General features: G+C 53.4%; 6 protein-coding genes across 6 annotated transcripts; 2 read left to right on the forward strand and 4 right to left on the reverse strand.

Moving 5' to 3' along the window:
* Positions 1-348: 348 nt before the first annotated feature.
* On the forward strand, positions 349-754 carry CH63R_05723 (DNA-directed RNA polymerases n 8 kDa subunit superfamily; the record flags this gene model as incomplete). The annotated part of the gene is made up of 4 exons (XM_018300698.1): positions 349-384; positions 440-498; positions 560-646; positions 706-754. 4 exons carry the CDS (start codon positions 349-351, stop codon positions 752-754), a joined length of 231 nt encoding a protein of 76 aa, XP_018158548.1.
* Positions 755-6,533: 5,779 nt separating this feature from the next.
* CH63R_05724 (uncharacterized protein) lies at positions 6,534-9,000 on the forward strand (the record flags this gene model as incomplete). Its single annotated transcript, XM_018300699.1, has 5 exons — positions 6,534-6,655; positions 6,710-6,929; positions 6,983-7,081; positions 7,136-7,896; positions 7,953-9,000. The coding sequence occupies 5 exons, from the start codon at positions 6,534-6,536 to the stop codon at positions 8,998-9,000; spliced, it is 2,250 nt and encodes a 749-aa protein (XP_018158549.1).
* A 680-nt stretch (positions 9,001-9,680) lies between these two features.
* On the reverse strand, positions 9,681-11,351 carry CH63R_05725 (uncharacterized protein; the record flags this gene model as incomplete). Its single annotated transcript, XM_018300700.1, has 3 exons — positions 9,681-10,932; positions 10,987-11,058; positions 11,113-11,351. 3 exons carry the CDS (start codon positions 11,349-11,351, stop codon positions 9,681-9,683), a joined length of 1,563 nt encoding a protein of 520 aa, XP_018158550.1.
* Positions 11,352-11,924: 573 nt separating this feature from the next.
* Positions 11,925-13,074, reverse strand: CH63R_05726 (Rapid response to glucose protein; the record flags this gene model as incomplete). Its single annotated transcript, XM_018300701.1, has 3 exons — positions 11,925-12,215; positions 12,268-12,719; positions 12,786-13,074. The coding sequence occupies 3 exons, from the start codon at positions 13,072-13,074 to the stop codon at positions 11,925-11,927; spliced, it is 1,032 nt and encodes a 343-aa protein (XP_018158551.1).
* A 1,219-nt stretch (positions 13,075-14,293) lies between these two features.
* On the reverse strand, positions 14,294-15,220 carry CH63R_05727 (uncharacterized protein; the record flags this gene model as incomplete). Its single annotated transcript, XM_018300702.1, has 1 exon — positions 14,294-15,220. The coding sequence occupies one exon, from the start codon at positions 15,218-15,220 to the stop codon at positions 14,294-14,296; it is 927 nt and encodes a 308-aa protein (XP_018158552.1).
* A 2,700-nt stretch (positions 15,221-17,920) lies between these two features.
* CH63R_05728 (Com1 regulatory protein) lies at positions 17,921-20,320 on the reverse strand (the record flags this gene model as incomplete). The annotated part of the gene is made up of 3 exons (XM_018300703.1): positions 17,921-19,562; positions 19,619-19,893; positions 20,120-20,320. 3 exons carry the CDS (start codon positions 20,318-20,320, stop codon positions 17,921-17,923), a joined length of 2,118 nt encoding a protein of 705 aa, XP_018158553.1.
* Positions 20,321-23,914: the final 3,594 nt, after the last annotated feature.

The following is a 23,914-nucleotide window of genomic DNA, read 5'->3' on the forward strand; positions in this document are numbered from 1 at the left end:
CGCACACACACGCGGGATGCTTCGCCTTTTCCTGGAAAAAAAGTTCGAGAGCCAGAGAAATTTTGGTCCCGCTCTGTCGCTGAGCCATGCAATTGGTGGGTCTACCCCACATTCAGCACTGATAAGATAAAAACGGAACATTCCCGGGCCGACAAATTTTCTTTTTCGCAGGCTTGCTCGAAGGACGGCAGTAACGACAAAGTTTCTTTGACTACGGCGCCGACTTGCAAGCGACAACGAGAGCCTCAACAGCTCAACACGCGACAATCGAGATACGGCCACAACCACAGCCCTAGATCGAACCCCTTTCCACTTGCGAATCATCAGCAGTTGAGAAAAACCGCCAAAATGATTATTCCCGTTCGCTGCTTCTCCTGTGGAAAGGTCAGCCTGCGCAGCATCAGTGTTGGCTTCACTCCTTTTCTAACTTTTCCATTAGGTCACCGGCGACCTCTGGGAGCGCTACCTGAAGCTCATCGACGACGGTATTACTGATGGGTAAGTCACCAGACGCCTCTGCCCATGTGCGGCCCCAGTATACTAATGTGCACACCGACAGCGACGCGATGGACCAGTTGGGCCTCAAGCGTTATTGCTGCCGCCGCATGGTCATGACTCACGTCGACCTTATCGAGAAGCTCCTGAAGTACGCATTTTACCGGGCCATGGCCCTGAGGCACACCGTGAAATTTACACATACTACAGATACACTCCCGACGGTCGCAACGAAAAGAAGATGTCCCTGAACCCGTAAATTCGCCCAGAAAAGGACATTACGATTGGAGTTTTGTGGAATTAGGCGCATTGCAAGGCGTTAGGGAACCGCACAAGGGTAGAGCGTCCAGCGCCGGGAACATCCAGTCGGGCACTTGCGCCATGGAAGACTCAGATCACACGCCGTTGAGACAACAGTCGATTTGCACCGTTATTGATCCCACGCTAAACTGCAACGTCTGCAGTGCAGGCACCATGAAGGACCATGAAGGACCATGAAAAAACGATACCTACTCTAGTCAGCGTCGTGGTACAGCCCGGCGCCATTTGGAATTCGCCAATGGAATTCCTGGCGGGTTGGTTGTTGTTGTTGGGGGGGGGGGGGGGGGGGGGGGGAAGGCTATTGAGAAAGCTAGTCGCAAAGGTGCAAAATCTCGAAAGACTACTCTGCCGGCCGTTCCGCTTCTCACCATGAGGCTAGAACGCATGTCGGGTCCTGGCCAATCTTGAGAATTCTCGCTCTTCTTCCTGAGCCAAATTTCCTACCATTCCGTCTATGATGCTCCAATGGTGAATGCGGGTATCTTAGGCAAGCCTAGAACCAGCATCAGTACGCGCAACAGTGCCACGTCCAAAACGGAGACAGAGTGTGCGGGTGTGATGGTCTGTGTTTCCTGTCGACAAGCAGTGACGGCGTCTCGATGTGGTGGTCAAGGCGGAAAGAGAGATGACTAGTTGTACAACTTGACTTTACGCTGACCACTAATACAGCATTAGGCATGCGGGAGACGGCGAAGGATCAATGAAGGGCGCATTCAGTGCACCTCTTAGTAGACTGAGGAGCCACAACCACTCAACGTTGAACGCAAGGCTCGGTTTGGGGGCTGAGGGAGATATGACGAGTTTCCGCGGTTGGGCCGGAGTTTCGCGACAGAGCGAGGAAGAACGATGCGGCTTCTCCTGAAAGCCCGAGACAGCTCCAGATGTTGCTGCCCGACGCTTTTGTCGACTGGCATTTCTGATATACTCCGTGCCTTCCGAGGTCCCAATTATTTGTCGACGCGTATTGCAAACGGCCAGTAGAGGCTGGGTTGTGTATGCTATTGGACAGTGGCTAGCTTCGAGACCCGAGGGTCTGGCAATGGCGCGGCGGTGTTTTTGCCGCGATGTGCTCCAACGAGATTTCCGGAACAGGACGACATCCGCCGGATTCCGTCTCGCGGACGCTGGTGATTTGCCGCATGGACGCAATGTGGATTTTTCCAGCGCGTCTTGGTTTGCTGCACGGCAATTCAAAGCCTAGGGATAGGTCAGTTTGATTAACGCCAGAACGTAAACAAACCACGAAACGGTTCGAACCGGCGTCCTGTCCATACAAGGCAGAAAACTCTAGCGTCATATCGGTTGTACGAGCACAGACGATTCCTGAACAGGAACTCTAGGCCGTATAATTCATGGTTGGCGCTTATGCGCGTTCGTCTGCATGCGTGATGCGGCCGTGGTGTCAGGGATGCTCAGCGAGCAGAAGCGCCGCTTGATAGTCCGAGTCGCAATCCTGTATGTTGGCGGCTGGGTTGGGGCTGGTTTTGGGAAGACGGCACACAAAGGTCTGTTACTGCGTACCCATTATGACATTTCCTCATCGCGGAAAAAAAAAAACAAGCAGAACGCCAGCATTTGACATCGGACCTGATGTTTCTTGATGTCGAGGGTTGCGGGAAGAACAGTGGCCGCCCCCCATCGACGATCAGCAACGAATGCCCGGGCATAGATTCCTGGGTCTTGGATCCCGGAATCTGGCACCCTCTCAAGCCGCCGGGGTCGATGTGGTTCGATCCCCCAAAAGTCGTGCCAGCGCCGTGACAAGTGGAAGACGCCTACATGATGTCCAGGGCCTATATAAGCACTAAGACCATTATTGGGACGGGCTTCTTCATCAAATTGACGGCGATGACAATCGAGAGTGTAATTCCGCTGGCTCCAGAACCAACAACACGGATAGAGATCTCAAGCAAAGTATTCGCAAGGTACAAGATAGTATAGAGAGCGAGCTGTGACCAAGGGCGAGACTTTGATTAGGTCTGTCAATTGACAACAAGACAGATGTTGCTGGGAGGGGAGATCCGGTCGAGTGCAAGTGACTGCCCAGCTCTTGACACCCCGTGATCCAGAAGCCGAGGCAGTGAACAATGCGTTCCAACTTGGCTTCCTTTTTGTTTTTGGACATACAATGGCCAACATATGTCCTGAGTGAAGGGGGTAGGGGGGACGATGTTGATGCATTCTGGCCACTAACAAGAATGCGATAGAAGAACAGGCTGTGTTGCACTTTGTGGTGTATTGATAACGACATGATTCGATTATCCAGGCAGATTCCGAGAAAAGTTGGGTTGAACCAACAGCCCGAGCGCAAGTAATGGTGAAAGGATACGTACCCGTTGCGGCACTACCTGTAAGTACCTACCTAGGTAGGTACCTAGGTAGGCACCAAGCCAATTCAACGGGCCCGAGCTTCTCAGTTCCCTCCAGCAAATGGTCGTCGATCAGTGGGAAAGGGGCCCACTTTCTGTCGGACGGCACCACACCAGTTGCACCGTGTCACAGCTTTCTATGTTGACTCCGGACGTACAACCTGGACATAGTTGGGGTTTCTTACTGCCAAGAGGCCGCCGGCCCAAATTCTCGGTATCAGTTTGGCCATGAGGAGAAGGCGATGTGGGAGAAGCGGAGGTTCGCCCCATGGAGGGAGATACGGGCAGTGTTCCACCGCCCCAGGCCTTCTTTGTCGTCCTCGATTTGCGCCTCTCTTTCTCATTAAGCGGGTTACCGGCCTTCCCGCTCTGCCTGTCTGTCTCTCTGTCCATCTGTCCCAGATCAGGGAGAACAAGCCTGTCCCGAGGTCTCTTGACCTGTCTAGACAGAATACCGCGGAGGTTGCAACACCAACTGCACATTGGTTTGAAAAGTTAACCACAGAGAAGAGACCATGGCCTTGTTTATGTGTCGACCGACCGACGCAGGCCACCATATGCGGACCCTTGTCGAATATCGAGACCGAGGCCGAGGCCACTCTCGCTTCCGTCGCGCTGGAGCCGGCAAACGAGGTTACGACTCTAATCTTGCCGCAGCCGGCGTGGATGAAAGAGAGAAAATGCTATGCTTTCCGTCCATTGTGTGTTTTTGCGCCCAGGTGCTTTTTTTTCTTCGTTTGTGCCTCCAACAGTCCATCCTCCACTTTGCGACATACAGAGACAAGCCATTCGCCCCCGGTCTCACCCAGGCGGCAAATAGGCCCCGGGACTGGCAGGAGACACGACCACGACGACAGACGGGCAGCGCCGCCCACAAACAAGCCTGCGTGTTACGGCCCCAAAGTACACACACACACACACACACACACACACACACACACAGGAGACACTGGACACAAGCATCTCCAGGTAGCATAACTGCGTTTCTTGCGTTTCTTGCACCTTCGCTGACATGATGTTGTTGGAATTGGCCCTGGGTTTGTAACGGAGGTTCTGGGCATGCCGTGGTTCGTGACAGACTTACATGGACGCGGCTTTTAAAGGGTTGCGACTTACGAGAGGGATCCGTCCTTGGATGCACGAGCAGACACGATGCAAGGAATCAAAAAGGGAGATACTCTGAGGCAATCGATACCGCCGTTGAGCTCAGCATACCGATTCGAGCCGGGCATCTTGTCTCTGTTGGTCGCGATTTCCTTGAGTCTACAGGCGAGGCAGAAAACTATTTGGTTGGAACATGGTAGTTCGGTTGGAACGAGGACCCAGTATTGTATACTGCCAATCATAGTGTCCGTACAGTGAACAGCGTACAGCTTACTACAGAGTATCAATCAAAATTGTATCCAGAACTGTTGTCCCGTTCGATAACTCTCCATCCCAACACAGAATTTATGTCCCACGCCCGAATTCAGTCCCGCAACCCATTACAAACACTTGAGGGAGATGCAAGTCACATCCTTGGTCAACTCGATGAGCTCCTCCCCTCTGGGTCCTTTGCGTCTCGCCTCCCTCCCCCGAATTTAGGGCCATCCCCCGTGGCCAGTGGGTCTCTTGGCGAGAGCAGGGATACTTGTGGTTCGCTGGATGAAGCGGGGCCTACCTCTGCTAAGCGCCGACGCCTGTCTGCTTCATGCAGCCCACAGCCTGACGACGCTCTTCTCGCCCACCGACACCACCTTGTTCTCGCTTGTGACTGGCCCAGCCTGCCAGGAGGTGCGCCGCGATGTCCATAACTCCGTGGGAGGAAAGACGCGCAGCTGCACCTATGACTGGCCCATCAGCGCACTCGCGACGTGCTTGCCGGTGCCTGCCTTACCCAGGCCAGGTTCGCGGACTGCGGACTGCGGAGTGAGCAGCGAGCAGTGAGCACACCGGGAACGTACAGTCAGAGTTGATCATCCTCTCATGAATCTTCTTCTCTCCCCTTTCCCCCACACCTCGGCCGCCGTCGAGAGCTCGATGGCCTGACTTATTAGCCTTCTCACCTTGGTCCTGTCAGATCACTCAATTTTTCCAGCAGAGGGGCCACCGGACTCTTCGAAGATTCTCTCTGGCCGCCCCTCCTGATACCCTGCCATGTGAGGTGCCTGTCCATAGGGCAGAGCTGAATTCACTGACCCGCTAGTTATCCAGACCACTCTCTTCCTTAAAACTACTTTTGGCACATCTCGCTCTCTGTCTTGTCGCCTTCTACAAATCCATTTCCGTCCTCATATTGCTTGCTCTTCGACGGGAACTGGAGAGGCATACAGCGGCGACTCCTGTCTTCTTTTCTGCAACCACGACGCAACCTCGTTGTTCCCATTCACGGCCTGGCTACCTCCTCGTTTGCCTGTACCACCAACCAACCCATCTGTCCTGGGGCCGCCTTGTACCTGTGAGGTGGAGGGTTAACATCCACATGAAACTACCGAGTTGTCTTAGTCGACTGTCATCCTTCCGTCTGTCTGTTCTTTCTTAACTTGTTGCTTCTCCTACCTGCCTCTCGAGACGGAATAGACAACGAGGCCATCGGTGGAGCCGTGCTAGTCACCTGTTTCGTCGAATCTGAGCCGCAGCTCTTCTGAACCGCCCCTACTACAGCTACATTGCAGCATGATCGCAGATACGCACAGCTCATCCTGATTCCTTTCTCTGCCGTCCATCATTCTTCTATTTCTTTCCACTCATCAAGGCTTTAGCGTGCTAGTCGCGCTGCCCGCAGGCCCATCCAACGCATCTTCCCCATAAATCGACCCTTCCTTCACTCACCAGGGCCGCTGTTTTGGTACCCCTGCCGCTCGACCAGCAAGCGCAGACCCGCCGCGACGCAGCAAATCCAAGCCTGGCCCTGTCGATATTTTGCCGGTGTGAGGCACAGACACGAACAGCCAGGGTCAGCTTGGAGCCCCTGGTCCCTTAACCATTCGTCGCTCAACCAGGTAGCAGTGACCAGACACAGCTCCTCTTAAACTGCCCTCCCCACCCGCCGCTCTCGAGCTACCTCACTCCCAGCCTGCTGCTGCTTGTCTGGATGCCTTGGTGATCCGCAGGCCGTTATCGACGAGACCTTCCAGCACAGCTTCGATTCTTTGCCTCGGCCTCCGCCAGGATCAAGGCCACCAAGTCGACCAGTGTGATCCAACAGTCGGCTAGATTGACCTACAAGCGCGCTGCGCCAGGCCCTCGAGGCATTCTTCAGAGTGGAAGCCGCCGAAAACGGGCCTGCTGGACGGCTGAATTTGAACACGCCTTGTCTCGTAGCCGAGACGTCGTCTGCCGACATCAACGAGAGATCCTGGACTGATCATGGCACTCAAGGCCCCCCTCCGGTCATCTATTGGAAGTCAAATATCTCGTTATTCCCATCATAACGACATGTCTGTTTCGTCTCCTGACAACGGGTCGTTTCAGTCTCCTTTCGCCAACATGTAAGCCTCGATGCAGATGCCGTTCAGTTTCCCCAAACTTACACATCGGTCCAGGTCGTCGAACGCTTCAGACCACTCCAACCACAATTCCCTCCATCCGTCATCTATCCAAAGGGTTCCTTCAACGAATCTGAACCTCATGAGTCCGAGTGATATCGTCGGCCCTTCTCCCGTGACGTCGACGGGTACCGAAACCACAGAGATTGAGGATGAGGAATCGGATGAAGTTCAACAGGCTCGTACTAGGCATACGAACCCGTCGCCACATCCCCAGGTACATCCCCTCCCAAGCTTGCAGATTTCGGCAGCATGGCTTAAATAGTGCAGCTCATGATGCTTTCTACCAACATTCCCGATCATGTGCGGCAGAGTAGTAGCGAGGAGGCTGTCTCAGTAATACACGCGCCAGAAAGCTTCCATAGCTGGGTAAGCACCAACACATCTTGGTGACAGTAGTAGCAGTCACTGACCAGGAATCAGGCTTCGACTGAGCCGACAGTGAAGCCGGAACAAGTGAGTGAAAAGTCATCGCCCAAAGCCGACACAATAAGCCTCCCTTCTATAACGGAACATGCAATGAAGGTACGTCTGATAGATGTCGCCGGTTCGCTCAAATCACTAACTGCGGTGAAACAGTCCAGATCACCTGGGCTTCCTACACCCCCTCCCCTCTCGACCGACATCAGGCCTGTTAGATATAGCTTAGACAGTGCCACACCCCGCGCTCAAGACCTGCAGGATATGCTGAATGAGACTTCTCGTCTCAGATCTAGCAGTACAAGTAGCCTTGAAAGTTGGTTCCACCACCTCCGTCCTCCTGAACTGCCTAACAAAACAGAAATCGATGAAGGTAGAGAGGTAGAGACTGATGCCGAAAACGACGACGAGGAGCCTTTCGCCACCCCTGCCCTGCCCCGAGAAGATCCGGAAATCAGAGCATTGAGGAGCGCCCTACAGGAATGCTGGACTCTTTGCAACACCCTGGCCAATTTGAGCTCGATTCATAGAACACGGATGTTCAATAGCTCCGGAACTCCTGACGCACATGAGAAGGCATGGATGGCATGCTGGAAGTTGTGCCAACGTCTATACGACAACCGCGACGAAGACGTTTACGATCATCATGTGCGAGAGAATCTTGACCTGTGTCGTGACTTCTGCCAGTCGCTTTTCGACGTTCGGCAAAAGAAGGACGAGGTCGCTGACTCTGTTTTGCGAGTTAGTTTTGAACTCAACAACCAGTACGTGTATTCTCAGAATAGACATGAGCACGCTCATACAGCTAACATTTTACCAGTCTCTATAGCGCCCAGGATATTCAAAACCTACCCGAACCTTTCCGCGAGAGGACCTTGGACTTCTACATCACCCTTTGCCACCGGCTCATGAAGCAGCGAAGCGAGTTGGCCGACGAAACCGACTCCCTATTGAAGGCGTGTTGGTCGCTGGCAGAGATGCTGTTCAGTCTTAGGCAGAACAAGCGCGACGGCCGAGCGCCCGACGAGGAGCTCCTGTGCTCAGCTGTCCAGGCCTGCTGGGAGCTTTGTGACTTGTTCAGAGATGGTTGGACCCAAGTCCGACCAGACCGGAATACCCCACGGCCGAGCCAGACCAGCTTTTTCGGTCACCAACAGCAGTACGATCAGCCTTCTCGCGGCGATAGCAGAGCTTCGAACCGGTCTACCTACTCAAAGAGAGAAAGTCACAAAGGCCTGCCTGAAGAACGACCCCGAAAGCCCCCTCCAGTCCCTGAAACTCCCGTGACGGAGTTCGAAGACACACCCATCTCGCCCGAGAGCTCCTCGCCTCGGGTCCCAAACATTCTAGTTCTCGGAACTACATCAGACAGTGGACGCGGAGGTCGGTGGTCAAGCAGCGCTTCCCAGCTGTCCAGCTACTCGCAAAGCAGCAACAAGACCTCTAGCACAGCGACGACTGCCACGGCGGGTGAGGATAGCAACAGCAGCCGCATCAAAGCCCTCATCATTAAAGCGGCCATGAACGTTGGCTTCGCCCGGGACCCGGCCCTCGATAGCAAAGCCGAGAAAGCAGCATTGCAGGCCTTTGTCAAGCATATGCCTACAGGGTCATTCGGGTCTCTACCTGCGCACTCGACGCTTCTGCAGCACTACAAGAACCTGGTCCAGGCCGACTCGTCATTCCGCGGATCTTCGCTGCTCCCGGGTCGTGGGAAGCGCATCTCTGCGCACGATATGGCCAAAAGCGTCCACTACATGGGCCAAAGGGCTAGCCAGTATGGCTTCTTGCGTGACCTCTATAAGCTGGTGTTTGGCTTCCCGCCGGAGGAAGGCGAGTCGAGGAAGTCTACCACGATTGCCATCTGAGCATCCTCCTCTCTCTCCATCTCTTCGCATTCTCTTTTCCTGTTTCTGACAACACTCAGTCGTTTATCCAACAAAGATGGAACCATCACCATCATCATTCACACTCACAAAGAAGAGACAAAGCGTGAGCTCATTCGGACGGAATTTGGCTTGGAGAGGATTTCTACTTGACTTGAAACTTGCATACGCAGCACGCATGAGCAGCAACGGAGGCGATGCCCGTCTCTTCGTTTCGAATGCACTAGATACCCATCGTGGAAGACCTTTTGGCGCCGGGAGCTTGGACATTGGGGGGCTATAAAATCGCACATCAACATTGTTTTTACTCTAGGTAGAGAGGAGGCATACTCGAAAGCGTCGTTCATTCTTACCACATGTCAACATAAATACCATGGTCAGGTCTGAGAAAGGAATTCAACTGGTATAGCCCATGTCGCAATAAATGCTAATTGCCTACTTGTCTAATTGCGTGTCCATCTTCTCGCTTCCATTCTCACCTACAAGTCTAGGTCTTAGTTTCATGATCTCGTGATCCCATCCATACACAAAGACTTGGTGAGACTGGCTGCCCTTCAATGAATGTTCTGTTGCCAATTTTATACCGAGTCAGTCTCCCATATAAAATTACGCCCTGACAAGGGCGTGTAGAGAGGTTGGAAAGACAAAAAGAAGTCGCAGCCCTACTCGGAAAGTTGAGTTTGACCATCGGCCTTCTGCGTCTGGTCAGCATCAGTGGGGAGACAAACACTCCAGTCAAACCCTTCAATCTCTTTGAAAAAGTTGAAATCCTCTTCGAAGTCGAACTGATGCGGTACCATCGTTGAACCGGAGGCAGACTGTTCTTGGTTATCGTCATTCCCTACAGAGGCACTGCTATGTGTCTCAAGAATGGCATCTCCAGCACGAGGTTGTAAAGTGGCATCGACGCAATGCTCGAACGCCGGGTCAAGCGCGGGGTCATACACCTCCAAGGACAGAGGATAATAGGAGGAATCCACTTGATGATTGTACCGCAGACTGGATCCAGTATTGTCGAACAACGGGTTCCCATGTTCTCTCGGAAATGTGAGCTCCTGATCCTTGTACAAAGTCGCTGATTTAACTGCCTTTGAAATCGGGCCTTGGGGAGAAGGGCCGTTCAGATGGACGATGCCATTCCAGGTTCGGGATAGGTGGAGTGATGGGGGAGTCGTCATTGGTTTCTGGGGCCGGTTTTCGGGATCGGTGCCTTCGGCAAGCTTGCTCCATGGCGAAAGTTCGTCCTCCATCGCGGTTGGATCGTTAGGAGTAACGGGTCTTTGAGACGGAACGCCATTGGAGAAGTATACTTTGCTCCGTTTCGTGACTTTTTGGTCCTCCATGCTATTCGTTGGCGTCTGGGATGGAGTAGCCTTGAAAATAGGAGTGTAATCGGCAGCTGTTGACTCGAGCTTCCTCCTCTTCTCTCTCTTCTCGGCGGTTTCAAGAGCAGTGGCATCGATGTGTAGGGTGTCCTCCAATCCTCTTGTTGATACCAGGTCTGCGGTCAACATCGAAGCTGGTTCCACAAGCTCGTCGTGCTTTCTCTTCTTAGCCACAGAGGGATACAGTGTTTGATTGCAGTAGTGCAGAACAGGCTGGTTACCATATGCAGTGCTGTAGGATGTGGGTTGGTATTGGTCAAACCAGTATGTACCAGATGGCTGTTCAGTGCTTGTCTCCAGCTGATGGTGCGGAAGGCCGTCGTGCTGTTGCTGCGATTGTTGGTGCCACAACGACAGATCTTTGTCTGTGATCAGTGGCTCTGAGGGACCTTGGTTGTATTCAATCAGATGTCTCATGACTGAATAGTCCGCTGGCAGAGATTGCAAGGAACCAGAGTTTGTTTGGAACGCAAGCATGACGGTCGGATAGGGACCATCGCTCACAGGCTGAGCAAGTTGGACCGTTTCCCTTGTTTGTGTCAACCAGCGTCTTCTATTGAATAAGGTATTGGTATTTACTCACTTTTTTGACGGTTCCTTCGCTGTCTTCCTGTTTCCACCATTCTTTGGTAGCTTGCGGTTAATCATTGCGGTGCTGCCACTGATTGTTAATTATTAATTCACTTGACATCTGTGCTCGTGAAAATACTTAAGGAGTGACGGAAGTGATTGGAAATACGAAGTTAAACGGAGTAAGAGGGCTTGTACTTGCCCAAATTCGGGATCATGGCCGTATTTTATCTTGATGTATCGAAGCTGTGCTGTAGAAAGAGCCTTATTGAACCTTCTCTTGTATTCCTGGAGGATGACGTCGCGCTTCTCTCCAGCGAGGAGTTGTTGCAGAACGAAGATTATCTGCTCCTCAGTGTAGGAGATCTGACCAACCATTGTTGCTGATGTGTCGTTCGGGTTTCTTGGGATGGGTAGGCAGGCAGTTGGTGAAAGTGTTGCCTCTCAAGGGGTTGCGGGTATGGAAGAAAGTTGTTCAGTAGCAGAAGTGACGAAGCAGTGGAAGTGATTGACGTGCTGGCAAATATCGACGGTATAAAAAGGCAAGAGGATGTCTGTTGGCAGAAAGAGCGAGTGATTCACAATAGAAGTTTCGTGGCAGGTGCCAAGATGAGTTGTCACAGCGGTCGTGGATCAGATGAGGGAAGCGAAGAGCGGTTGCCTCTTTGCCTTTACCCCCCCCTTCTCTCCCCTCAGATACAATACAGTAGGCGTTCGAGGTGAAGAAGGAAGGTGAGGCGTCTAGCTTCCGGCCACTCATGCGTCGTCATCCGCTAAGCGAGTTATTGTCTATTCGAACATTCTACTTTCTGGTCTAAGTCTAGGTTGGGTAGCTCGGTATACATTGTACGCCTGCGATCTCACCTGATCTCGCCCTTTGGCTACCCTCTTGAACCATGCCGGTCTCGCTTGTTTAATGAGTCGAAAAAATGTTCGCATCGCAGTCTAGACCTATTGCTGGCGTGCAAAGATGCCCCACCAACATGTCACTTGGGTACCCTCCTCGGCCTCGCCCCAATCGTCCTGGCCATCAAGTGTCCCCTCTTCAATGCACACCAGAGACATCTCTTGACTTCCCATGGTATCTCTGAACAATCTCAAAAGCCGTTTCGTAGTTTCATCTCGCAAAGGAACCATCACAACAGCGCGTGCGTCGTCTTCAGTAGAAAGGTGTTCCGAAAAAGCGCCAGCCAGAAGGCCCGGATGACAATCGTCGTAGAGAGGATCAGCGGCGAGGACAACCTGTAAGATAAATGAGTAAGCTGAAATTGCTGTGAGGTCCAAGATCACAAACCCTGAACTGGTTCTTCTTGTCAAACAAGCTTTGGTCAACCTCATTTTCCCCTGAACCACCCCAGGTCAGGGCTCCCGCGTCCAGTGACCCGCCAAACTTCTCCACGGTCGCCCGGTTGGCCTCGACGTTATGCTGCAGGTTAGACATGATGTCCGGTAAGTCACTCAGAATAACGTGGACCTTCCACAAAGCCGCGGCGGCGAGTCCAAGCAGGCCTGTTCCGGAGCCCAACTCCAACACGGACGGTCGAGGCTGGCCGAGAGACTCGTCAAAGAGGCGGAACAGGGCGGTGGAGCCGATAGACGGTAGGTGTTGCGCCAGTACGTACGATGAGCCCCATGTCTTGTGACCGAGTGAGTCGCCTGTCAGGGGCGGCTCGCGGATGATGAGCTCGAATGTCGGAGTGAGAGCGTCCTCCAGGAAGGGCCACTGTCGCGTGATCTCGCCCATGGCTACACTCTGCGTGTAAGAGGCTGTGTGACCGCGTCTGGGAAGTGGCAACTCGGCCTCTCACATACCTGTTCTCCCACAGCGCTCCGCCATCCTGCGGCTGGCCTCTGACCAGATCTCCTCCTGCTCATCGGCATCTTCGATCCAGGAGAGACTGCTCTTGATGATAGATGACAGGTACATGGACACCTCGCGTCGGAAGTAGGCCGTGGCTTCCTGCTCATGAACGATTTCGGATCTCCTGCGCTTGTGACTCCATATCGGAGGGCTGAGTTCCAATTGCTTCAGTGTGTTGAGTAAGTCATCACTTGACGGTTTCTGCCACATCTGCGGGAAATCCTTTGGCTCGAGTAACATGGTTGCTGATTAGAAGTCTATGTGTGGTTGTCTATGTTTCAAGTCGTAAAAGTTCCTCACAAAATCGCAAAAGAGCAGCAGAAAGAAAGACGTCGTCTGAGCAAGGAAGAGGCGCGCGCTGTTCGCCTTTTAGAAAAAGAGACGTCAATTTAAGAGTCCGGGAAATTTTCTGTGGCGGTCTGGACTCGCCCAACCAAGGACCCCATCGCCAAAAAATGAGCGTAGCAGCGACTGCGGCCAGCCCGATAAGGAGGTGGGTGGTCCTTATCGCTAAGCTCCGAGATCCGTAAAACGTGGGGTCTAGATCTGGCAGGTGGGGTGTCAACTTTTGGAGGGTCTTTCCCTCCCTAGGTAAATGGGTACAAATGATGCTGATTGGCTAGCCTCATTTGCAAGGCTGCCATCGACCCCTTGCGACCCCACGTCACAGAGAAAGAAGAAAAAAACTCATATATAAGCCTCCAATTTCCGCGCAGACTCTTACATTCCTCTTCCCTTTCCCTCCCTCAAGCACCGTCCTCTTCAACGCTGCGTTTCTATGCTACAAACGGAGAGATTCGAGCGCAAGCACGAATCTCTCATTACTGGCATATGAGAAATTCGGAGTAACTTCTTCACACCACTTACCCAATGTCGCCTGCCCAGTGCGGGATCGACGGGTCTGCCCGCGAGGGTCTGGCGTGACTTCACGTCTGCAATTGGCATCAGAAAAGCAGGGCCTGGGCCGCCCTCATGCATACCTTGAGTTCCTCTTGGGGGACGATGGGGAAGATGAGGGTTAATGGACTCGGTGTCCCTATGGGAGAGCCGTTGCGAAAAGATTGTGCAGAGCACTTGAGTGCGATACGCAGCGTCTGGACCCTGGCTGGCCTCGGCCTGTCAGGGACTTGACAATTCAATTCCGATCATTCTGTTGAGGACGGTGCTTCACCAATTTTTTTTCATGTAAGCAATGATCAATTTGCGCGGCAGCACTCACTCGTGAATCAAGGATACTACTAACGAGTAACCGAGACTATCGCTTAGAGACCTTACCGCCCGTTGCATTGTCCGCAATATCCTCCTCCTCAGCGCCGCACGCCGTCAAGCCTCATGCCTCTCGATGCTCAAACCAACAAACCTACCCACGATCACTTCGTTGACTGCTTTCTGCCGGCCATCCCGTGCACATCCGCGTTGTCAAATGACTGTGACTTGACCTTTTTCTATGGCAGTTCTTCTAATTGCTGCTGGTATTGGTTGGTGCATAGGCCTTCTCCGCTGCCGGTAGGTTGCCCAAGAGGCCTTTCCACACCACGGACTCTGGGTCAGATGAAGCCCAGGCCCTGTTCAAATACCAGACCAGATACCCACAAGCATCATGATTCATGTGGGCTCTCTCGGCGAGCTCTACGATTTCCTCGACATCCTTGATGACTTTCCTAATGTGGCGCTCGATGACGGCGTTTTTCTCGTGAAAGCCGGGGACAGGGGGCAGCCTCTCCTTCTCGGCTGACTGAAGGTGTCTCAAGCAGAGGCCGATCTGTGCCGTGACGGAGTCGAAGTCGGCCGGTTTCTCGGATTGAGCCTCCCATTGTCTTAGCTCCAACTGTACCATATCGGTCCAAACCCTGTCCAATGTGTCTGCGTTGGCAAAGCTCGTGACGGTGTCGCAATGTTTCTTGAACCTGTCGTCGAGCGACTTATAGACGTTGTATGCCGTCTCAAGCTGCGCGTGGAGTTGGGTCAACAACAGTCTGGTCTCGATGAGCCGTCGCTCACGGAGGCGGATCGCGACCTGAGGGTTGGCGCCGGACGGGGAGCGGCGCGCGATAGCGAGAGTCTTGCTGTCGGTCTGCTTGCCGCGATTAGTCGCATCACGACTCCCCTCACCACCGCCCCCGTCCTCTGTTTGCGTCGGTCCGCTGCTCTTCTTCTCCCGACGCTTTCGACTCTCGGCCGGCGGCTCTTCGCGATCCTCCGACTGGTCCATTAAGGGCGGAACGTCGCGGTTGATGCGAGCCGGGTACGTGGCGGCCCAGACAAGTTCGCCAGGCAGCGCCGCGTAGAGGTCTTCCAAATGGTAAGGCGACCGCGACGAGGATCGCGGGTGATAGGGCCGAGGTGGTCGATCGTAGTACGTGTGGTCGTATTCGTAGTACGGCATGTCTCTCAATATTGACTGACAGCTCCTCCTTGATGTTGAAGTATGCTGGATACCTTGTGTGACTCCGTCGGCAGGGGTTGCTAAAGAAGACGATCTTGGACGGCAAGCGCGCGAGGTCTTGAAATACTTATCTTGACGACATTTTCTAGTCTCATGCCTACGGGCGGCCAGGTCGTTCTGGCCAACAAACGGCCCAGGTCTCTATTACCGAATATCCACATTTCTGCCTTGCCTTTGTGTATATCTTGAGAGACCGCTCAATGAGGAGTAACGGGAACTCACTTCCTTTTGAGATACCCAAACATGTGCTGGCTTTCTTCGGCGTACATCAAAGATTTCAAAAGCATCTTACAATAGTCCCTCATATTGCTGTCTCTCACCCTGAGGTTGGATGCGGGCAGGCTGTTGCGTCAACAAAGCTGGGATTTCCTATGCAATATGCGGCTGTCGTCTTCCTGTGCCAAAGCAAGCAAGCATTTACTAGGAGATGGTAACAACATCGATTTTTGCGGCAAAGGGACCACTATCACAGGAATGCTTGCTACCCATTGCCATAACCAATGCCGCAAGAAAATGCCATCATGACGCTTACAATAGAGATTTCCCCAGGAGCTCTTGGCCAGATAGTGTACCAAAGTTCATGTGATATATTGACCTTGACGTGTTTGATCATCAAAGATGTTCAATTTCACCCATGTGGTTGGTCGGCGATCGATCGGTGCAAGGTTCCATACAGAGTACTTAAGTAGCATCTGGCCTGGCTCTAACTCGGCCCCGAGCCCCAACACCGCCGCCACTACCAAGCCCCGACCCCCGGGAAAGGCTAACAAACGGCGGCGGGCTGGGAACCGAGCGTGTCTTGGCACGACCCCACTCCTTCCCCCCCTTTTCCCACTTCTGTAGCTGGTTACTTCCCACACAGGCCGAGTATTGGTGCTGACGACACCGCTGGACGTAATTGGTGATTCTGTTCCCGGAAGCAAACATCGGATTACATCTGCATCTGCACCATCCCTCCAACAAACTTGGCCGAGAAAAAATGGGTTCCGTCACGAAGCAAACGAGGACCTTCCCCCCCCACTTCCCGCAGTCGGATGGCAGGAAGACACTTGAAGTTTGATGAATAATGTTTGGGGCGTTCTGTGGCTGACGGCGCAAACACACTACTCCTGCGTCCATCTTACGCGGTGAGGAATGCATCAAACAACATCCTACGATGCTTTTTGTGACCTCTTTCGTCTCGAAGATTGATGGTTCTCCAACTTCTCAAAACCAACAGATCGAAAAGGGGGGAGGGGTGGGGGATTTAGGAAGGTGGGAGCGGACTGTGAAAGAAAGCGCAGTAATAGGAAGCCTCGATAAATGGGGAAACGATCCTTGTCGGTGATCTCTCCGTTTGATGGAACCCGTCTAAATGTTGGCTATCAGGCATTGGAGAAAAACGAAGAGCAAACACACTTTCCACCCACCCTTGCCTATCTATCTAGGTAGGTGAGAAACTCAACAGGTGAAATACACCCATCTGCCTTTAATCTGCCGGTTTACCGTTCATCGTTATTCGGATGCTTACTGTGCCACCCCCCGTTAAAGTGGACCAAGAAACATTACGTTGCTGACAAACTGTCGCCAACAAACTCGCGGGAAAGCAACCCCCCGCCCGATAGTACGACGGCATTGATAACCAAAATTGCGGGGAGCTCTGGTGGGAATCGTTGAAGAAGATTTGACATTGGGCCCAATCTCTTATTGTGGAGCGTATCTACGCCGAAACGGAACGGAACAGAATGGCGGGAAGGCAGAGATATTGCGACGTCACAGTGGGCTCTCTGTCTCCACCCCATCCGCTAAAAGTAAACAAAACATGAAATTATAGAGCAAACTTATCAGGAAAGAAAAGAGGGAAATTACGGAATGGTCTCACATTCCTCCTTTCCATGAATTCTAAGCAACTTACAGATACTCTGTATACAGCTGGGATGCAATGAGGCTGCGCGCACGGGCGTTTGTCCTTCCGGCGGGCCATGGACTCCTGTTGCAGGTTGTGGAGCAAGGGGGAAATGACGTTGGCGCATAAACAAACGCTTTGTTTACTTTGGGCCCAAATCTAGAACGTTCGTTGCAATATGAAAGGCGAGGTTCACTCAACCTAAACCCAGGCCAAGGGAAGTTTTCACTTAGAGCAAGTTAGATAGTCGCGTCAGTCTTCAAGATCAATTTTCACTTCCATTTGTATGTGTCTCTCTGTAGTTGACTACTATCTGGTATCAAAACAAAGGTTTGATAAGGCAGAAAGAAAAAAACAAGCAAACGGTGGACTAGGGAGGAGTATCTCCAAAGGCGGGAAACTCTGGCCCATGTCCATGGTGTTCCAGTTGAGGGTTTTCCCTAAAGTCCATGCAGTCCTATATGCTGGTCGGCGATGCCCATCCCATCCCTTATGATGGATGCCGTCCCGGTCACACACACATAAAAATAAATAAAAAGGAAAGAGGAAAATCATTTCGCTGTTGCTAATGCTTTCATGCGGCCGTCCTATCCAGGATTCCGGCGAGATGTTCCCAAGAATTAATCGCTTGTGAAAGAAAACCACCAACCCCAGTATCATAATATCTTGCTTTTCGCCATACCCTTCTTGGCCGTAATCGTTGTCGATCCATGGATCTCGTCGAGCAGTTTTGGGCGTCCGTCTTTGGTCACCTTCTAAGCGACTGCAATTGCAGGCGGGCATTCCTTGTATATCTCCGTCTTCATCGTTTTCAGCCGCTCGCGCATCTCGAGGAGATCGTGCATCTTCTCTTGGGGCGGGTTGCGCATGTCGGCGATCTCCCAGTGCAGTGTCTCATACTTTTCATAGAATGCCTTGAAACGAGCGGCCTTGGTGACCAGGTCGGGGCTGAGTCCGCGTTGACGCTTGGGGGCTGGCTTGGTCCGGGCGCTCTCGGTGGAGTCGGACGATTCCATGACTTTGCGCTTCTTGGGCGGCGCTGAGTGTTCAAGCTCCGATGCATTCGTTGGCGGTGACGAAGCCAATGGCGAAGATTTGGCCGGTGACGTGTTCTTGCTCTTGTAAGAGACGCCAGACGAGTTGCGGGATGAAGCAAGAGAGACATCTGCGGGGCGTTGCTTGAGGCTGACGGGTGCCTTGATCGGCGCCTTCGGTTTCGCGCGCTTGGCCAGGGGAGCGCCAGAGCTGGAGCTGCTGTCGTCTGCTTCCTCTTCCCGCTCACGCTTAGGTGGCTGTGACTTGGCCGTCTTAACGGCTTCCCGCCGAGGCTGAGGAGACCTGTCCTTAGGTCGCTCAGTCGATCTCTCCACTGGTCGCTCCGCCGGCTTCTCGACCGGCCTGGGCTTTGGCTTGGGTACGGCAATCTTTGGCTTTGGTGCAGGTGCCTCGGCCTTCTTCTTGAGGACAGGCGTGGCTGAAGGTGTGGGTTTAGCCTTGGAAGCCACGATGGTTGCCATGGGCTTGTCCTCTGAAGACTCGGAGTCCGAGTCTGAGTTGGTCACAAACTCTGCAGAAAGAACGCGGCCGTTCTTGCTGGAGGCGGGTGCCCTCTCTTTAGTCTTGCTCGGTGCGGCCTTGGGCGTGATAGCTTTTTTGTTCGTCGACAAAAGGCGCTTGACCTGGGAGTCGGCGGCCTTCTTAGGTTTCGCCGGTAGCGGGTTCGACGACGACCGTGACATTGTTTCGCCGCCCTTTGTCTTGAGGACATCTTCGTCGCCGTTGTCGCTTGTTGCGTCGCTGACCTTGATCTTGGGTGGCGGTGCAGCCGAAGAAGCTTTGGCAATGTTCGCCTGCAGCTTGCTGAGGATCTTGCCCTTTCCTCGTTCTTCCCTCGGCAGGAGCTTCTGCCACTCAGTCTCCGTTGTTGCCAGCCGCATCTTGTCGAACTGTCGGATCGCGTTGTCGATCGCCTTCTGCCGGGTATCTTGGGTATCATAATCGTATTTCCACACATCCAACTCTCTCCAGTAATTTTTTCGCAACGCCCACATTTGCGTGTCCGGCTCGAACTGAGCCACCTTCTCCAGGGCGGGCCTGAAGTCTTCCTCTTTGCCCTCCCAGAGGCTTTCCAAATAGTCGTAGGGCCGTTCCTGTACCGCCAGCTCGTGGACGATCATCGACCTCTGCTCCTTGAATTTCTCGACAACCTGTTGAGACGACGAGAAGACGGGGTTTGTTGACGGCGAGCTGACGGCTACCAGAGCCGGTGATCCCGATGGAGAGGATTTGCCGCCTCCGTTGCCGTAAGATGCCATACTTGACAGTAGCTTCGACTTGGCCGTCTTCCCCGTGGCCTTCTTGTTGTTCGCCGGTGCTAGCCTATCCATGACCCGCGACCTGTAGCTCATGTTAGTCGTGCCTTGACCAGCCTGTCCCAGTCACCATCTACATACTGCTTCTTCGACGCAGTCGCCGCGGCGATAGAGTTCTGCAGATTCTCTATATCCGAGTCCATGCCGGATGACGAAGTCGAAGGGGCGCCCTTCGCTTTGGCTTGCTCGGCCTTTTTGGGGACATCGGGGCCGGGCAGCTTCTTCCACAGTGAAGAGGTCTGTGGTAATCGCGTAGCTCGTTTCGTTGATTCAAAGGGTTTCGTAAGGAAGAGATCGTGAGAGAAGGGATCGCGAATCGGAGAAAGGGTATGGGAGCTAGATCCGTAGAGCAACATCTTGCGGAACACAAAACTCATTAGCACATTGAGCAAGCAGCTTCCACCTGTTGGCATTGTCGGGCTTCGTTTGGGAAGGCATCAAGGTTGCGGCATGCGTCCGCGACCGGTAGCGGTGCACCGTTTGCCATGCATGCAGCTCCTGGTTCCTTCCCGTCGGCAATACAATAGGATTGTGCCGGCTGGACCGGAATGTCGGCAGAAAGGGGTGTTGGGATCTGCTTACCGGACTGCTCCCCAGGGCCAACTGGAGGTCCTCACCACTCTGAACGCACTTGATCATGTCCTCGAGGACATTGTCGGAGAGGTTGATGGTGAAGGCCTGTGGAGGTACAGGGTTGCCTGAGGCGGCTGAGCTCTCAAGAATGAGGCCGGTTTCCGGGACCTTGAGCGAAGGCATCGTGGGTCTCTCTTTTTCTCGGGTCATGCGAAGTGGTTGCGTTGTCGGACGGTCGCACTCGCACCTTGCATGCTCCAGTTCGGCTCGGAAGGTGTAGCAGAAAGGCGGAGAGCGGGAGCAGTGTTGAATTGGATGGTCGAGAAAAGAAGGAAAGAGGTTGTCGTGTTGGGTGGCTGAGCTGCGTATATTATTCTCGTAGGCGGGTGATGGGGCGCAGGTAGGCAGGACGTCACATTGTCATGGCAAGTCGAGTTGGGGGGGTTTTTGGTTTCGCCAGCAGTGGATGGAAGGGGGGTGATGTACTTGGGGCTGCAGGCTCCCTTTCTCCGACGGAAGAGGATATCTAAAATAAGTAATTCACCACGGTGACATGAGCAGCAGGGAAAGAATGTTGCCTCAAAGGCAGTGAGGATGAGGAGGATGAGGTGAAGGTGAGGGAAAGATGTCAGGATCAAGAACTGGAGGAAGAGTAGCGGAGATGGAGGGAAGCACAGCCAGGTCCCCCAGCCAAAAAGAGGACGAGCGACGGAACCTACAGAGGGCGAGTGAAAGACGGGAGTGAGTGACTGAGTGAGCCCAGAGCAGGCCGGACCGCAGCAGGGCCACCTACCACAGCCGCCCACTACGAGGTGGGTAAGTACGAAGTAGTGCTGGTACATGCAAAGAGACTTCGAGGGGATGGTAAACCCGGCTGGTTGCCCGCTAGGAAGGCCCCTAAGGACCGCTGAAGCGTGCTGAACCTACTGGAACGGAGGTCAAGGCTCTGCGTTGCCGCATGTAGACGGCGTGTACCCACCCCCATGCGAGACAGGGTGCCACGCCTGGCCAATAACGGGTACTTGGTGTATACTTTGCTGAATTCATCGGCTGAGTTCCCAGAGCGAATGAGGGAGGGGCAGGGAAGGGGGAGACACCGAGTGACTGAGCAGAAGAGGAAGCAGCGGATCCACTCCGTATGCGATCTCATAGCAACCGGCAGCTGTGACTGGCTGAAGAACCAGAGCACGGCCGGGGGGGGAGGCAGATGGTCGACACCTGGCCGTCCTTGTGCTGATTCCTCTGATACAGAGTACCTAGGTACCTCTGACCTTCTTGGCGGATACGACAGGGGTTGTCAGGATGATGCCGGGATCCACGAGATGGGCACGTTTAAGTAAGGCACCAGTCCCCGTCGTCCGCAAGAGAAAGACGAAGACACAGAGTAACCGGAGAAGAGTGAGAGTGTGAAAATGAGGACAATGACGAGTCTGCTTCCAAGTATGCTCAGTCAGCCCAGAGAAGATGACCGCCCCCACAGAGTAAGACGGACGGGCCGGCTGGACGAGGCGTTGCCGAACTGAGTGGTTATTGTGCGAGTTGCATCCGTCGTCAGGGCCAGCCCCATCACGCAGTCGTGACGCCACATGGGGGGACTGAAAGAAAACAAAGGCGAAGACATTGAACGGTGGCCGCGAGACAACACAGTACAGCAAAAGAAGCACCGCAGTCTCAGAGTATCCTCGATAGTGTGGGCAATAGACACATCTTAACCAACCCAGTCGAATGGGCATTTTACCATGGGCAAATTGTACGACAGGCGACCACTATCCGACCGGGGCACATACGGGGACTGCACCCGATAGTGGGTGCTTCCTCACTTCGTTCCATAGAAACTCATAGCCCATTTTTACCTTCACCGTATCACTCCAAGCCTCCCTCTGTCCCCCTTCCATCCTCGCCTCCCGATCACGGGGTCCGGATCCACTTCACAGCATGACATGGTCAGGGAAAAGGATCAGAAGAAACCGTAATAAACAAGGGCGAAACTGTAAAGCACACACTAAGCAGCAGATTGGTAGGGGGTAATGTCAATAATATTAAGAGACAACCGGTCCGTTTCCGCCCGCATCGCGTCGAAATAAAGAAGCAAAAAAGTCGCCGAGCTGATGCCTCATCATTTCAAGGAGGGCAAGTAGTACGGTTGTGTTTTGGGCTCACTTTTCCCTGCACGAAATCTGTCGATCGGATATAGGCATCATCGTCTTGTTTCCACTAGGTGAGCAATGTCACCTGGCTCCTTGTTCTTCGTCTCCCTCGGTCTCCATCGCTTTTGTTTTGTTATGATTCGATATCAAAGAAAAAGGAGAGCAGGGCCACTTGCTGGCGGCTTCTCAACGGGGAACGGAAACGGCAGCGGGCAGCATGTGGCAAACCCCATTCATTCTTGTCTTTGTCTCGCCGTTCTCATGAGCTGCCGTCCTTCTCGAACGACATCATTGATCTATGTTTCCGTTGTGTGGAGGGTAGGAACACAGCACAACTGTTCGCCTTTTGAGAGAATATGGGAAATATTCCGTCGAGCAGGACTGCGCTCTGTACACACGTGGACGAAAGGGGATACCTTGCTGCTTCATTGCTACGAAATATTTGAACGACGGGCAATCCGTCCAAACTTGACACACGGCCGCGAACCTTAATGGGAACTGATGGGGGCACTCTCAAGGGCAAAACCGCTCTTTCCCGGTCCAGCCCAGTCCCAGGTCGACCGCAGCTAGCGGATCTGCCACCCGAACGTGGCCCTCGCTTGTCCGTCTCAACTGGAACATTGTTACAGGTACATGCTCCTTCCCTCGGTCCGCTGCCCACCATGGCCGCCTGCCTTTCCGCCGCCGCATTTGTCTGCAAGGCATTTCAGCCTGGGTATTTGGGGGAACACGAGTACACCTTACATTTGCTGACATTTGAATAATCCGGGTGGGGAAACCACTCATGTATCTTTCTATCGGAGGATGCTGCTTTGATAGAGGTTGGAATGGTGAACCTGTTTGATCCAATCTGTTGGTCCCAATCCTCCCACGCTTGACAGTCCCGCACTTGTATTCGTAGGAACGAGGCTGGTCCACTTGTGCTATCTAGGTACGGCAGTATGGCGCTATCCTCAAGTAAGAGATGGTCTCCTGTCTTGTCCTGGTATCTTGGTATTCTGGAATCGGGCTGTTGTGCTACTATGATGTTCCTCCTCAGCGGGCTGAGTACCGAGCCTGTACCGTAACTGCAGAACGTAGCCTGTCCTACCTAATCCGGCGGAGACAGGTTCCAAAGTATGTGATGAGTGCATTGAACCAGCAGGTAGCGGCTAATATTGCCTGACCTGCCTGACCTCGAACGAAGGCCCGTTTGTTGATGTTGGACGACGGTCGTCGTCGACTTTAATACCTGGGGATAAGCCCGACGGATGCATCGGCCGCAGGAAATACATTTTGACGTCGTGCGGCGTGTGGTTAAGAATCACCATGGCTGCTCAGAAGGCGGTTGAATGAAGCAGGAACGACTACGGTGTGTCGACGAGTCAGGAACGAAACGCAGACGTGGGACTCTGGAGGCTTCTCTGCATCTTTCTCTGCTTTGCTGGCATGGCATGACATGGCGCAAGGCAAAGCAAGACGGGCTGACGACCGTACCGCCAATGGCTAATAGTACTCATGCTGGCGCTCGCTGACCTCACCGGCCCTTGTGTTTCTTGGCTTGCCCTGTTGCGGCCAAAACGTGGCTGGTGACCGATTTATTGCGCGTAACGTTGACTACGTTGCAACTGGTAGGGAGGGGTAGGTGCCCGACGAGGAGACCCCATAGGGCATTCCA

The sequence above is a fragment of the Colletotrichum higginsianum genome, chromosome 4 (assembly GCF_001672515.1).
Source record: "Colletotrichum higginsianum IMI 349063 chromosome 4, whole genome shotgun sequence".
Lineage (NCBI taxonomy): Eukaryota > Fungi > Ascomycota > Sordariomycetes > Glomerellales > Glomerellaceae > Colletotrichum > Colletotrichum higginsianum.